The 14,899-nt window shown below is 56.9% G+C and overlaps 1 protein-coding gene across 1 annotated transcript in view; it reads left to right on the top strand.

Moving 5' to 3' along the window:
• Window positions 1-14,651, top strand: part of NTN3 (netrin 3) — a 33,036-nt gene extending 18,385 nt beyond the window's left edge. The window contains exons 4-7 of the mRNA XM_069029749.1: window positions 4,373-4,522; window positions 5,443-5,496; window positions 12,750-12,824; window positions 13,084-14,651. Of these exons, the coding sequence (XP_068885850.1) occupies window positions 4,373-4,522; window positions 5,443-5,496; window positions 12,750-12,824; window positions 13,084-13,412 (608 nt within the window). The 3' untranslated portion in view covers window positions 13,413-14,651. The remainder of the gene's footprint in view (window positions 1-4,372; window positions 4,523-5,442; window positions 5,497-12,749; window positions 12,825-13,083) is intronic.
• Window positions 14,652-14,899: the final 248 nt, after the last annotated feature.

Raw genomic sequence — 14,899 nt, 5'->3', positions numbered from 1 at the left:
AGGTGGCAGCCAGGTCCCAAGCTGTGCCAGGTGCCAGCATCCTCGGGGTGACACAGGGAGACCCTGGGAGAGAGGAAGAGGAGGAGGCAGGACAAGGCATGCATCCTGATGATGTCTGGCACAGCATCCTAGATTGTTTCCCATTCCCAGGAGGGGTCCTGGCTCTGAATGAGGCCAGAGAAGGATGGCAGCAGCCCCTAGCCCCTGCTGCAGCACCCCCAGATTGGGGCAGCTGCAGCAAAATTCCCTTTTCCGTGAGGATTCTGTCAGGTGCTGAGGGTTTGCAGGCTCTCCCCCAAGACTCGAGAGGCAGCGGGGTGGCTGTGCTGCCTCCACCTCACCCTTCATCTCCTGCAGGCAGCACCTCACCTCCCAGCACTCCCCAAGCAATGGTTTCTGCTTTTCTTTGGATTAAGGAGATTAAGGCTGGATATCAGGAAAAGGTCCTTCCCCCAGAGGGTGCTGGGCACTGCCCAGGCTCCCCAGGGAATGGGCACGGCCCTGAGGCTGCCAGAGCTCCAGGAGCGTTTGGACAGCGCTGCCAGGGATGCCCAGGGTGGGGTTGTTGGGGTGTCTGGGCAGGGCCAGGAGCTGGATTCAGGGATCATATTGGGTCCCTTCCAGCTTGGGATATTCTGTGATTCTATGACCAGCTCCTTCTACTTCTGCTCCAAAACTGAGACAATCCCAAGCAAAGCAGATGCCCTGCAGGCATTCACCTCCCCAGGGCCCCCAGCACCACTTCCCTGGGCATCGAGGGGCTCAGTTTCTGCTCCAGATGGGAAAGAGAGCGCTTACCAAAGAGCAGTAACAGAAAAAATGCCAAAACCTAATAAAGCAAGCTAGATTTGGCTGGGACCAGGGAGGATCACTGAATATAGCATGGGTTTGTGGGAGCAGGGATGCTGCAGGTGCAGTGTTTCCTACCTGGCTGTGGCTCAAATCCCTCTGCTTGCAGGGCCGGGGATGGAGGAAGCAGAGGGGCCCTGGCTGCTCCCATCTGCCCGTGCCTGCCATTTGTCAGTGCGAGCCTTGCTCCACCACCCTCACAGGGCAGTAACTGTGAAGCATTATGGTGATGGAAAGTATCTCTGATCCAAGGTGGCTCCTCTGGAGGGGACAGGGCGGGCAGAGCATCCCAGGATGCCCAGGAGTTGATGGGATGGGGTGAGCGCAGCTGCTGCAGCACAGGAGAAAGGGCAGCCAGCGATGCCTGGGCTGCAGAGGAGCAGAGGAGCGGGACAGGTCCCTCCTCGCAGACAAACCTCTGTCCCTGTGCCAACCACGGGCAGGGCTCTGCCAGCCCGGGCGGGGGCTGCTGCTTCCGGAGGGCTGGCAGGGTCTGCCCGTGGTTTGGAAGTGCTGCAAAGCTCAGCCGAGCCAGATGAACATGTGCACAGGGCCGACCCCTGCCACGGTGCATATGCTGAGGAGGATCTGGCAGTGAAAGTGGTACCCTGGGTCTGGGGAGCCAGTTCCTGTCTCTCCCTCAGGGAACAGAGTTTATAATAAAATCCCTGATGTTTCTGCTTCTTTGGCTGCCCCTCCTTCAGTAAAGCAGAAAGCATTTCTACCCCTCCCTTATCTAGGGGTGGATCTGTTGGGATTGGGAGCTCCTTAGAGGAGGAGCAAGGTCCCAGGTGCTGGCAAAGGAGAACTGGTGCTGCCAGAGAGGCACATAAATACACAGAGATGTGACAAGAGAGTTTGGACTTGATTTTTCCAAAGATGGGCCCCATACCTGCAGGAAGGGAAGGGAAGGGAAGGGAAGGGAAGGGAAGGGAAGGGAAGGGAAGGGAAGGGAAGGGAAGGGAAGGGAAGGGAAGGGAAGGGAAGGGAAGGGAAGGGAAGGGAAGGGAAGGGAAGGGAAGGGAAGGGAAGGGAAGGGAAGGGAAGGGAAGGGAAGGGAAGGGAAGGGAAGCTGACAGTGGATGTTTAAAGCAGGCACGGAGCAGGCCAATGGAAACAGTGTGCTGTGGCTTTGAACAAAGGCTTTTGCACCAACCACAGTGCTGGCCCAGGGCAGAGGCTGAGCATCGCAATGAAGGCAGATGCTCATAGAATCACAGATTGGTTTGGGTTGGAAGGGACCTTGAGGATCATCTGGTTCCAGTCCTCTGCCATGTGCAGGGACACCTTCCACTAGTCCAGGCTGCAGATGCTCAGTTCCTATTCAGGAGGCAAATCACTAACCCAGAGGCCAGGAACCACTGCATCTTATTTAAACAAACCCCAGCATGTTACTAAATAACCCTTCAACCATGGTTTGCCTCTGCTGGGATGCACCATCTTGGAAATAGGCACAAAAATTCCGGCTGCAGGTTGCCCAGGCCTGTGTCTACCGGAGCAGAGCCCTCGGCCAGCGAGTGGGGAGTGCTTCCCTCCCGCTGCCGGCGTCACTGCTGGACCCTGCCAGACGGAAAAGCTGGAGGGATGGAAAAGGCAGAGCAACCTCCAGGATTAATTCAATGGTGGTAATTGAAAAGTCAAATAAAGGATGGCTGTGCATTAATCCTGGTAATTTAAACAAAGCTGTAAACCGTGAGCTTTCTCCAATGAAAACTGATGAAGCAGTAGCAGCTAAGCCTCAGGATGCAAAAATACCCTCAATATGAGGTGCAAGACATGCTTTCTGGCAAGCACGGCTTGATGAGTTAAGCTCCAAGCTAGTGACTTAATCCACCATTCAAGCTCCATGGGCCAGATCCTGGCGGCCGGAGGCTGGGAGCAGCAGGGCTCGGTGTGTGGGCAGCGGTGCAGAGCCGCACCGTGCCCCCGGCCCTGCCTGCCCTGGACTGGGATGGGCTCCCTGGGGCAGCCCCCTCCACAGGACAGGCTGTGTCAGGGTGAGGAAGGACAGAGATGCCACAGCCACAGCAGCGGGATGGGCCATGCTGCAGCGTGGGACCCAGCAGGGTAAGCACTCTTGCCTGGCATGCTCTTCCCATGGGAACAGTGCATTTTTGTGGGACTGTGGGAAATCCCACTGGAGCAGGGCAAGTGGGCAGAGATTGGTCTGGCAGAGACCAAGCCCATACCCCAATGACACTGATCGGTTGTGCACTTAAGATGAGAAAAGCTGCCTTAATTACTGATCTGGGTGAAACATACAGAGTCACCGAAATCTGCCTTCCACCACATGCAGAGAGATCAGCTTAGATGAACTGGGTCCTGACTGGGCTCAGATTTATGTCCGTCCATAAACTTTACACCAGGAACAGACCGCTGGGGCCCAAGAAAGCCCCCACGTTTCCAACATCCCTGTGTCATGCCAAGCCTCCCTTGCTCGCTGCCATTTGTTATCACAGCTGAGCCCCCGAAATATCCCTGTCAGAAAGACGTCCGCTTCCAGTCCTAGCCAAGATCTGATAAGGATGGAGCATCTGGTCCCCATTAGAGGCTGCTCGCTCTGGTTTCTGGCTGTGCAGGAGGGGGCTCGAGTGCCATGGTGCTCCCACCAGTCCCATCTGGTGAAAATTAGGGAAACAGTAACATCAGGGGGCTGCGGGGGCGGGTGGGGGAGATGTTTTTGTTTTGCTTTGAAATCACGTTCAACTCCTACACTGATGGAGGCCAAGATAACCTCCTCCAGCTCATAGCCAGCCCAGCTCCAGGCAAGCAGATGGGAAGGTCCTGTCCTGCACAAGCATCTCCTTCCCGCATCCCTCCATGTAGATAACCCTCAGTGGGTCCATCACCCAGTGTGACGTGGTGGAGAGTTCTGCTGAGAGCAAAGACAACTTTCACCCACCTCAGGTGTGGCTTGTCCTTAGAGAGACTGTGGTAGAAAGCTGTGGGGGGGTCATCCTTTGCCCATGGTCTCCAGGAGTCAGGAGGGGCATCAAGACTCATGAGCTTGGGAAACATTGAGAAAACCTACCTCATTCTAAAACTGAGACAAGGTAAATGTTTGTGCCAAAACCCCATGTTGGTTCAGCTCCATGGGCTGAAAAGCTTGGAGGCAGGGGAGCAGCTGGAGAAAATGTTTTTTACTGCTGCAACAGGAACATCTCCCTGGAGTTGAGGTGGGGGAAGGTCTTAAATGAGAGCTGGTGGCTGCAGGCACCTGTGGGAATTGCAGAGGCTCCATGTGCTCATCCTGAGCATCCCTGTCAGCAAGGCCATACCCCGGCCAACCCCTTTGTCCACTTGCCCTCCTGCCTGTGCTGCTCACAGCACATGTGGGGCCATGGTTGGTCCAGATCCATGGGTCCAGCTGGGTCTGTGCTGTGCCAGCCCCAGCAGCTGCTTTCCAGTGGTGCTCTGGAAGGGTCCCCCTCCTCTTCACCCCTCTGGGACTGCACCTGGGGCCCAGTTTGGGGTTTGCATTGTGCCTCCCTCTCCCATAACCATTCCTCTCTCTCCCACTCAGCTTGTGACTGCCACCCAGTTGGCGCAGCCGGCAAGACCTGCAACCAGACCACGGGGCAGTGCCCGTGCAAGGACGGCGTGACCGGCCTCACCTGCAACCGCTGTGCCAAGGGCTACCAGCAGAGCCGCTCGCCAGTGGCCCCCTGCATCAGTGAGTGCCCCACACCTCGCCCTGCACTCAGGGACCCCCACAGGCACTGGGGGATGCCCCTTGGTCCCCCACTCACCTCGGATGGTTTGTGGCGGGTGGGAGGCTCAGACAAGACGGTGCCTGTCCTTATGGATGCTCTCCAGGAAGTGGCCAAGCAGGGCTCTCTCATCACTTTCTGGGCTGAGCTGGGCTTCACCTGCCCCAGCGCAGGAGGCTCTGGATGCCCCCTTGGGTCTGCTTCTGGCTGGCTGAAACAGCTCTGCTGGCTCCCATCCTTGGTACAGCACGTGCCCTCCTCACTCAGCTGAGGCCCAAGCACAGACACTTCTGGGGCAAGGCCAGAGGCTGTGGTCAGCATAAAACTCTGTTTATTGTCACAGTGGGTTTGAATTTGACCCAAGTGGCAGAGGAACAACTTCCCACCCTGCAGCATTTGGTGGGCTGCTGGAGCAGTGGCAGTGTGGGTGACTGGTGGAGCTGGCTCCTCTCTCTCTGTTCTTCCCTAAATATGGGTTTAGGAAAGAAATCTCCCCAGGTTTTGCTGCCAAGAGTCCTGAGAAAGCGTTATCTTTTCCCACATTTATCCCTGTGCTGGGCAGCCTGGAGCATGCTGAGATCAGCCAAGCTCCTATCTGATGTCCAAGCTGAGTTCAGATGAGCTGAGCATCCATCCCTGGAGCACACATCCTCAGGGCTCTCAGGGGTTGCAGAATTGCAGCCTGGCCCAATTCACTGAACTCACTTTGTGCATCTCCAGGTCTATTCAATGGTCTGCAATGGTCACATCAGATTCATCCCATCATCTTTCATTTGTGACCAACAAAATCCCCTTGTGGCCCATTTGCAGAGGGCTCTTGCCCAGCTGTCACCCCCAGAGCTGGGGGTCTTATCCTTAAGATACCTCTCCCTTTCTTTTCCAGAGATTCCTGCTATCAACCCCACCTCCCTGGTCACCAGCACGGAGGCACCCGCGGGTAAGTGCTCCATGTCCCTGCCTGAGTCCATGGCCCCAGCCCTGCCCAGAGACCTGGGGGCTGATCCCACCTCCCCTCTCCCTGCTACAGCACAGGGGAGGGCCGAGCTCTACCAAACCATTTGGCAAAAAATTAAGGGTGAAAAATTTTGATGAAAGGTGTGACTGAGGTTTAAAATCCTGTGTATTTCTGGAAAGGAACTGACTAAGATTGATGGACGCTTTAGGGAAAGGCTTTCTCCATGCCCTCCAAGGAGGAGTGCAGGGGTGCAGCCCACTGGGGCCTTGCCATCCCTTGGCAGGTTATGGCAGGGGTTGTGGCAAATGGCACCAGTGGGTGCTTGGGAGCTGGCTTTGTTCAACCTCCTTTTATCAGCGCCAGTGCAAGAGGTTTCTCCTCAGTGTCCTTTGCCTCTGCAAGGCCCCAGCTCTCTGGGAGGTGCTGGGGCAGTGGGGATCTGGCAGCTCTCAGGCAGGCTCCAGGGCCCCTGTTCTGGGGCACAGGCTGCCAGGTCTCCCCTGGGACATGGGTGACATGGTGCTCATCCAGGTCTGCAGGAGTGAAAGGTCTGGGTATGAGCTGCTTGTCCTGGCTGTGCAGGGTGATGGGACCTTGGGTGATTGGACCCCGGAAGGACCAGTGTCATTGCTGTGGTCATCTGGTGAGAGGTGGCAGCTCCATTGACAGACTGCCGGCCTTGCACAGGCAAGGGAGGCATTGCTGCCATGGTCCTCAGAGCTCCTCAAGAGCTGCCCTGGTTCCCCAGACTGGAGTGGGAAGGTTGGCATCTCGGTACAAGCTGAGGTTCACTTGTGCTCCTGCAGAGGCTTGGCTGGGGCTGGGCACTGCTGGGTGGGTGCATGGATGCTCCCTGCACTGATGGATTCAGGTCCTTCTTCCAGCCTGGCCAGGGACCAAGGTCCCACCCACACACCCTGAGCTCCCACCGTGTCATGGCACATCCCAGCAGCACCAAGCAGTGCTGTGCCAGCCCCTGGATCCAGTGCCACCATGCTCAGCCTTCCCGTGCTGCAGGATGCGCCCAGCAGGGTAAAGAGGGCTGTAGCAGGGCTTTCCTCCCTCCCCTCCTCTTCCTTCCGCAGTCCCCTCAGCACCGCAGTGCGGCTGCTCCCACCATCCCAGGTTTATCCGTCTGTAGGGATTCCAAGCCAGGTGAAGGGGGAGAAGCCAGGAAAGAAGCAGCCCCTTCCCTCCTTGGGCCACCTCTCTTCCTGCTGTCCCCAAGACACCAGTCTTCCTCTGCATTTCACTGTGGTGGAATAGACATCCCAAGCAATCCTCCACTCCATCCCATGGCACGTGCTCCTGTGACCACGGCAGGGGCACCTCCGGCTCCCCACTCCCATATTTAATGAGCAGCTTCCCCAAGGAAGCCTAAACGCTTCTTGTAGAGCCAGTGCTCTGTTTGTATCCGTCTCCCCAGCTCCCCTTACCGTGGCCACCTTGCCTTGGCAGTGGAAAATGCCAACAGCCTCTTCCCAGGCTAGTGTGTGCCTGGGATGTGCTCTCCAGCCTTCTGGGAACACCTTCCAGCACAGCCGCTGCAGCCCTGTGCATGAGCTCAGTGGCTGCAGGGGAGGGCCAGGGACAAGGTGTGTTGAAGGGGTGGAATCTTTGGCCCCTCACAACGAGGCAGATGTTGAGGGGCTGGAGAATGTCTAGAGAAGGGAAAGGAGCTGGGGAAGGGTCTGGAGCGCAATTCTGATGAGAAGCTGAAGGAGCTGGCGGGGGTCAGGTTGGAGAAAAGGAGGCTCAGGGGTGACCTCTTCTCTCTCTACAACTCCCTGACAGGAGGGGGCAGCCGGGGGGTTCGGGTTCTGCTCCCAGGGAACAAGGCAGGGAACAAGAGGAAATGGCCTCAAGATGTGCCAGGAGAGGTTCAGGCTGGACATCAGGAAAAATGTCTTCCCTGAAAGGGTTGTCAGGCAGTGAACCAGGCTGCCCAGGGCAGTGGTGGAGTCACCATCCCTGAAAGTGTTCAAAAAGCGAGTAGATGTGGCTCTTTGCAATGTGGTTTAGTGGGCACCGTGGTATTTGGTTCAAGCTTGGACTTAATGATCTCGGAGGCCTTTTCCAACCTTAACAATTCTGTGTTCCTCTGGCAGGAGTAAAGTGTGTGGAGGGGGTGGAGAGGGAAGATGCACAGGAGGAACCAGCAGCTCCTTGCAGGGCAGTGCTGGCTTAGCACATGTGGACCCCACAGAGTAGTGCAGAGCCTGGGAGCTCTGCCCAGCACCCCAGCCAGCACCTATGGGCACTGCTGAGCCCTCCCAGCCCTGCCCCACAGAGGCTCTGGAAAACAGGAGGTGTTTTCAGGACAGTGAGGAGCAGCCCTGCCTGGGTCTGGCAGAGGTTTCCCTCCTCACGGTGGCAGAGGGGGGCAAGATGAAACTCGGAGTGCGCCCCTTGCCCGGTGGGAAGGTGCTGAGCTGAAGTGATGGCACCGCTGCTGGGGGGGCTGCGTGGGACAGGGCACACCAGCACCACCTCTGCTCCTGCCTGCCCTGCCCACCCTGCCAGCTGTGAGGAGGGAGCTGGAACATCAGGCTTTGGGAAAAGGAAAAAAATGGGGGATTTGGCCAGTTTTATTGCCAACAGAGAGCGCCACATGGAGCGGAGTTAATCAAGGTGACTCCCCTCCTGTGCTTTATAAATAGGAACAGTCTCACAGTGATGTCTGAGCTGTTCAGCTGCGCAAAAATAAACAGCACTGGCGGAGAGCTGGGTTGTTTGCTCTGTTTTAGCGGAGCGGGTCTGCCTCAAACTGCCTGCAGTTTATCTGTGGGTTTGTTGGCTTAAGATTTCTGGCTTCTAGCTCAAATATCTTTAAGGCAAAGTAGCTGCCTCTGCCTGGAGTCTGTGCCACTGCAGGATCAGGGGACCCGGTGGGGGTCCTGCTGCTCCCTTGGCTGAGGGATCAGAGGTGGGGGGTGATGCTGCCCTGGCTGGCACTGCCACGGTGACCTGCACCTGCTGTGCTCGTGCTGCACGCAGGGCTGCCACAGTGGTCCTTCCTGCCCGCTCCCTGCCTGCTCCCTGATGCCCCTCTGCCTACATCCCTCTGCCCCAGGAGCCCCCAGCTGCCCCTGAGCAGGGCAGTCCCCAAGGGGCCCTCAGCACCTCTGGCAGCCTCCAAGCCCCTTCTCCCCCCATTTCCCCACCTCCCACCCTGCCTCTGGCAGCAGGTGCTGGCTGAAGGAACAGGGGGACATTGTTCAGGGCTGCCATGCTCAGGTGCTGGGCTTCCCGCCCTCTCCCCATCCTCCTCCATGCAGGAGTTCAGTCCCTGGGTGTGTCCAGGCTTTTCACTGTCATTGCCATCTTCTGCATTGCTTTTCCCAGCTTTCTCCTGCCTTTCCAATCTTCCAAAGCCTTTGAGTTCCAGCTTTGATGTCTGTGCCTGAGCAACTGACTAGCTTGGTGATGAAATGTCCTGGGCCCACTTCTCATAATTTTTATTACTATTATCTTAACATATTTTCCACTTAGTGGAAAAAAAATAAAATCCACGTTCCCCATTAGCAGAATTAACAAAACTCGTGGAGTGCAAAACAGGGCTTTAAAGGAATCCAAAGTAAGCAGTAAAAGATTTGCAGCCATAGCACCTAATTAAGTTACATCTCTCTTAAAACAAAATATTCCTTTTTTTTCAAGGAGAGGAGAAGTAAACCAGATGTGCAAACCTGCCACCTCTCAGCCACGCCATGCCCCACAGGGATGGGGAATGCCTGCACGAGGCTGGTGGCTCTGGTTATCAGCTCTTCCTCCCACTCTGTACCTGTAGCATCTCCCAGGGATGCAGCAGTGTTAGAGCTGGGGCTGTAGCGTGTCCCAGGGATGCATTTGTGCCTGGGATGGGGCTGTAGTGAACCCCAGGGATGCAGCAGTGTCAGGGATGGGGCTGTAACACATCCCAGTGATGTCTCAGTCTCAGAGATTGCTCTGTAGCTTGTCCCAGACAAGTGTCAGTGACAGGGATGGGGCTGTAGCATATCCCAGGGGTGCAGCAGCATTTCAGGGTTTGTGTGTGCACTTTCATGCCGTGGGCTGTGTCAGGTCTCTGCTGACCCCCAGCCCTTCTGTGGGGCTTGGCTGCCCTGTCCAGCTGCAGGGACACAGCACAAGGGCGGCTGCAGGTGGATCTTCTCCCCACTGTGGAATGTGTCACGCCGTGGGCTCTCTGGGCCCTGTCTGTGGGAAGAGCCCCCATCAGGCACACAGCATCCCAGCGCGCTCCGGAGGATGGAACCATGGTCTGTAGCTGTGCTGTGATCAGGACTGGGGGGCTGAGACCCTGAGCAGAGCCCTGCTATGGCAAAACCCCTCAGGAACAGGACAGGATGCCCAGAGAGAGGCAGTCTGGGGAGGTGCAGGCAGGATCCATCTGCCCTGACATACCTGGCCACTTTCCAGCCACAGCACCCATGTCTGCCCCACACCCATTGATGGAGGCCATGTGCTCAGGGCCAAGGAAAGGAAACACTTCCAGTTATCTGGACTTTTTTTTTCCTTCCCAAGTTTCTTAGATAACTGGAGCAGGAGGAATGTTCCTCAGCACAAAGCCGTGGTTTAAAAAATCCCCAGACTAATCCTAAATTGTTAATTCCCAACACCATTTTCTGGCTCCTTTGAATCACATTGTTATGTTGTTAATCATGAGCAGGAGCCCAGGGCAGTTACTGCATTTCCTCCTGCTTTTCTTTCATCCCCATTGCTGAGGGAAGGGGGTGGTAGGTTGGCTGAGGCTGCCCCGCAGCCTGCTCCCACCGCACATCACCCCACAACCCCTCACTCCACCACCCATCACCCTGCCGGGCCACCCTCCAGCCATGGCCAGGCCATGCCACCCTCCTCCCCCAGGGCACCCAGTGTCCTTGGGTGGGCCTGTGGCAGGATGGTTTCTGTGCCCCTTTGCCTGGGGAGGAAAAAGTCTCCTGTCCTGATGGGCACTCCCCAAAATAAGGTGGGAGGCTGTCTGTAGAGTCCCTTTCACGGAGCAGGAAAGGACAGAGCAGTGTGTCGGGATGGGCTTGTGGCCTGTCTCAAGGGACACAGGGGGGTCTGGGATGGGGCTGTAGTGTATCCCAGAGGATAGAGCGGGATCCACAGCCTGGGGGTGCAGCAGGGTCCAGGCTGAGGCTGTAGCACAGCCCGGGGGTGCAGCAGGAGCCAGGCTGAGGCTGTAGCACAGCCCGGGGGTGCAGCAGGAGCCAGGCTGAGGCTGTAGCACAGCCCAGGGATGCAGCAGGAGCCAGGCTGAGGCTGTAGCACAGCCCGGGGGTGCAGCAGGAGCCAGGCTGAGGCTGTAGCACAGCCCAGGGATGCAGCAGGAGCCAGGCTGAGGCTGTAGCACAGCCCGGGGGTGCAGCAGGGTCCAGGCTGAGGCTGTAGCACAGCCTGGGGGTGCAGCAGGGTCCAGGCTGAGGCTGTAGCACAGCCCAGGGATGCAGCAGGGTCCAGGCTGAGGCTGTAGCACAGCCCGGGGGTGCAGCAGGAGCCAGGCTGAGGCTGTAGCACAGCCCGGGGGTGCAGCAGGAGCCAGGCTGAGGCTGTAGCACAGCCCAGGGATGCAGCAGGAGCCAGGCTGAGGCTGTAGCACATCCTGGGCATGCAGCAGGAGCCAGGTTGAGGCTGCAGCACAGCCCGGGGGTGCAGTGGGTGAGGGCACCTTCAGTGCCACCGCCAAACACTCCAGCACGCTCAGCAGCCACCCCCATACGGAGAGGCCCTGAGCCCCCTGGGTAGCCACCACCGCTGTCTCAGGGGAGGCAGCAGGGCCAAGGCAGCTCTGCCAGCCCAGGCAGAGGGGCAGTGTGGCAGCACGGTGGGGGCTGAACTGCAAATCAGAGCTCACCCCCCTCTGCCAAGAATTAGCTTCGCGCTGCACTGCTTCTGTCACTGACAAATTTGGAACAGGTGGCATGAAGTCCCAGATAAAAAGGAGCTGGGCAGAGAGGAGAACAGCAGAGCCCAGGGTGAGTTTGTGCTCCTGGGCTTCTTTCTTTCCTCATTTCTCCTCCCCTTGGCACAGGGTTCTGTTATTCCCCGTCTTCCCCCAGAGCTTCGCCTCCATCCCCAGTGATCACTGTGGCAACCCGCAAACAAAGACAACTTTAGAGGCTGCTGGCTCTGTCCTGGGATGCGGGGCCAAGCCAGAGGGAGAACCTGCGAAAGGCAGAGAAAAGAAGAAAGATGGGCTCAGAAAAAAACATGCCACTTGGAAAGAGACAAATTGAGATGTTCAAAGAAAGATGGCAGGGGAAAGAAAGGAGGAGAACAGGGCTGCTTCGGGCAATTGTTGGGATCAAAGGCTTTGGGGAGAAGGAAAGAGGCATTCCCTGCCCTCCCTCTGCTTGAGATGCAAATCTGGGGGCTTTAGAAATGCACAGAAAAAAACTTCCTGGAGGATAGGAGCCTTGGGGGACAGCAGGGTAGTGGAGGACAGCCTGGTGGCCTCCCCAACACCTCTGGAGCAGCCTGAGCAGGGGATGCCTGGGCAGCAGGAGTGGCATGGTGGAACAGAGCCACTTCCGTCACCTGCCTCCTTCCCACAGCCTGAGTCCCCTTCTCCACTCATGGGAACCTAGGAGGCACAGGTCCCTGGAGGGGCTGCCCCTGAGGGTGCTTCCCACCACTCTGGCCCCTGAGAACTGAATCGTTCTGAGGATCATGACCCCCTTGGTCTGGTGTCAGACCTGCCTTTGGATCTGCCCCCTGTGGGGCTGATTGTGGGATTGCTGACAAATCCTCTTTTCCCACATCACCCAGCTGATCTATTGACTCTCCTTGGCCATGGCCCCTGCTGGCCCTCCATGAAGGCCACTGTCACCTCACCTGCATTCCTCCCATCCTTCCCTTTCTGTGTCTGGCAGGAGTCCCCAGGCTTCCTCCACCACCCCGTGCTGACTTATCCTGCAGGACAAGTGACAGAGTCTGCTCAGGGCACCCAAGGCCACTTGGTTCCTCTTCTCAGCTGATGTGGTATCGGGCTTTCGTGCTGGTCTTTGAGCCCCCAGCCCCTGTGAGGTGCCAGGGGAGCAGCTGGACTCAACAGACCCCCATCCCCAGCAGTGCCCAGGCCCTTGCTCAGGAGGAGTCAAGTACCCACCACCTTCTGCCAGGCTGGGTCTTGCTGCTGTCCCCTCCACCCCATTCCCTCTTCCCCTGGGGTGGGATGAGTCCCCATGTGCCTCAAGCCCCTCAGTGCTCAACTCACTGTTCTTCTGCTGCAGACTGTGACTCCTACTGCAAACCAGCCAAGGGCAACTACAAGATTAACATGAAGAAGTACTGCAAGAAGGACTATGGTAAGGACCTCCGACCTCCCTGGGCCACCCAGGGCTTTGTCCCAGAGGCAGGTGAGGGCTGGCTGTGGGTGGGCCAGATGAAGGCATCCAGAGGGTGGGGAACACTCCATATGGAGAGGGGTCCCCAGATCAGCCCTCCCAAGGCTGCAATGGATGAGGCAGGTAGGGCTGCTGGGGAAGAGCAGGTCCTGTCGCCAGCCTTCCTTTGGGGAGCAAGGCAAAGCATCCCCCATCCCTGTGCCTTTCTTTTTTCCCTCAGTGGTCCAGGTGAACATCCTAGAAATGGAGACGGTGGCCAACTGGGCCAAGTTCACCATCAACATCCTCTCTGTCTACAAGTGCCGTGACGAGCGGGTCAAGCGCGGTGACAACTTTTTGTGGATCCACCTGAAAGACCTGTCCTGCAAGTGCCCCAAGATCCAGATCAGCAAGAAGTACTTGGTCATGGGGATCAGCGAAAACTCCACTGACCGGCCTGGACTGATGGCTGACAAGAACAGCCTGGTCATCCAGTGGCGGGATGCCTGGACACGCCGCCTTCGGAAACTGCAGCGGCGGGAGAAGAAGGGCAAGTGCGTGAAGCCCTGAGGGGTTTGCAGCCACCGTGTCCCCTATGCCCAGCCCCAGCCCAGCTGGGCGCTGCCAGACTGCGCCCACAGACTCTGTACATATATATAGTGTGAACGGACTCTTTGTCTATAGTGTATATTTTGGCCATGGTTTCCCGATGTGTGCGTGTGCATGGGTGGGTGTGCGTGTCGGTCCTTTTCTCTAAGTGTGTATTAAAAATAATGCAGTACCGACAAACCTTTAATGAGGAGCAAAGTGAAGCGAGGTCCTGTGGGTGCCTGTTGCCAGAAGGAGCTTGAAGGGGATTGGTGTCCTGCTCTGGGCATGCTGGAGCTCATGTTCAAGGCTTTTATATTCCCTTTAACACAGTTGTCTTCTGCCCAGTGTTGACATCTCAGTTGACAGCTCTCACTTCTCCAGCATCCAGGGTATGATCCTTCCTCACTCTGAAAATGTGCTGCTGCCAGACCTCTCTCTGCCTTTCTCCTTGCCCAGGAGGAACAAGAGGTCAGAATCTTCCGTCCCTCATTGTGATGAGTGGAAACTGTCCAGTGCTGCAGAGCGTCCAGCCCCAGGAGCTCCACCAGGAAGGACAAATGAACTTTTACAAGGCCTGATTCCCCGGTGACCTTGGGCTCACACGGGCCAGCACTGTGGCTGGGGCAGGACCCATGCAAGGCTGAGGTGCCATAGGGAGGAGCCAGGCCCTGGCAGTGTGCTGGTGGCCACTACCAGGCAGAACTGTGTCCACCAGGGAGAAAGGGACAGACTTGGCAACCCCTGGTTGTCACTGTCCTGGTGCCTAGTCCAGACAACCCAGTGAGAAACATCTGGACACACCATTTTCCCCTCCCATGTCCATCTGCTCCATTTGAACCTGGGCTGGACTGGACAGGCTGACTGGAGCCATGGTGTATCATCAGCCATCCACCCAGGTCTCTGTGCCTGTGTTCCTTGTACCAGCTGACATAATTCCACCTGTTTCTGTTGAGATGACACCAAGTGACCATCTGCCTTGGTGTGCACCTTTCAGAGCAGGCCAGACTGTGTGCTCTCCTGGGAAGAATTGCTGTGGCCAAGGTTGTCCGAGGAGATGCACAAGGCAGAGGTGACAGGAAGAGAGAAGAGCTTTCATTGATCCACCTCTAGTCTTTTATATCTTCTTCACCGTGTATTAGTCTCTGGTTAAACAGACTCCAGTATCTTCCCACGTTGAGATTGTAGCGGTCTTGGCTCAATAAATATGAATAGAAATAATAGGTGCTCTGACAACAGCTATTCCTTTCCCTACAAACCTTGCCTTGCTTATTGAATGGCTCAGTGAGGGGTTGTAGCCTACATCACAGTCTTCCAGTCCATTAGGATGAAGCTTTACCCTTTTTAGCCCACGGCAGCTTGTGTGGACTCCCCATTTGATGGTGGTGCTTCTGAGCTTCAGCACCCCAGTGTGGTGTTGGAGCTTCCAGCTGAAGAGACTGGTGGAGCACTGTTGGGTTTCAGGACAA

The sequence above is a fragment of the Aphelocoma coerulescens genome, chromosome 14 (genome assembly GCF_041296385.1).
Source record: "Aphelocoma coerulescens isolate FSJ_1873_10779 chromosome 14, UR_Acoe_1.0, whole genome shotgun sequence".
Taxonomy (NCBI): Eukaryota; Metazoa; Chordata; class Aves; order Passeriformes; family Corvidae; genus Aphelocoma; species Aphelocoma coerulescens.
Note: the sequence above shows the minus strand (reverse complement) of the source record. Positions and strands in the feature narration are given on the sequence as shown.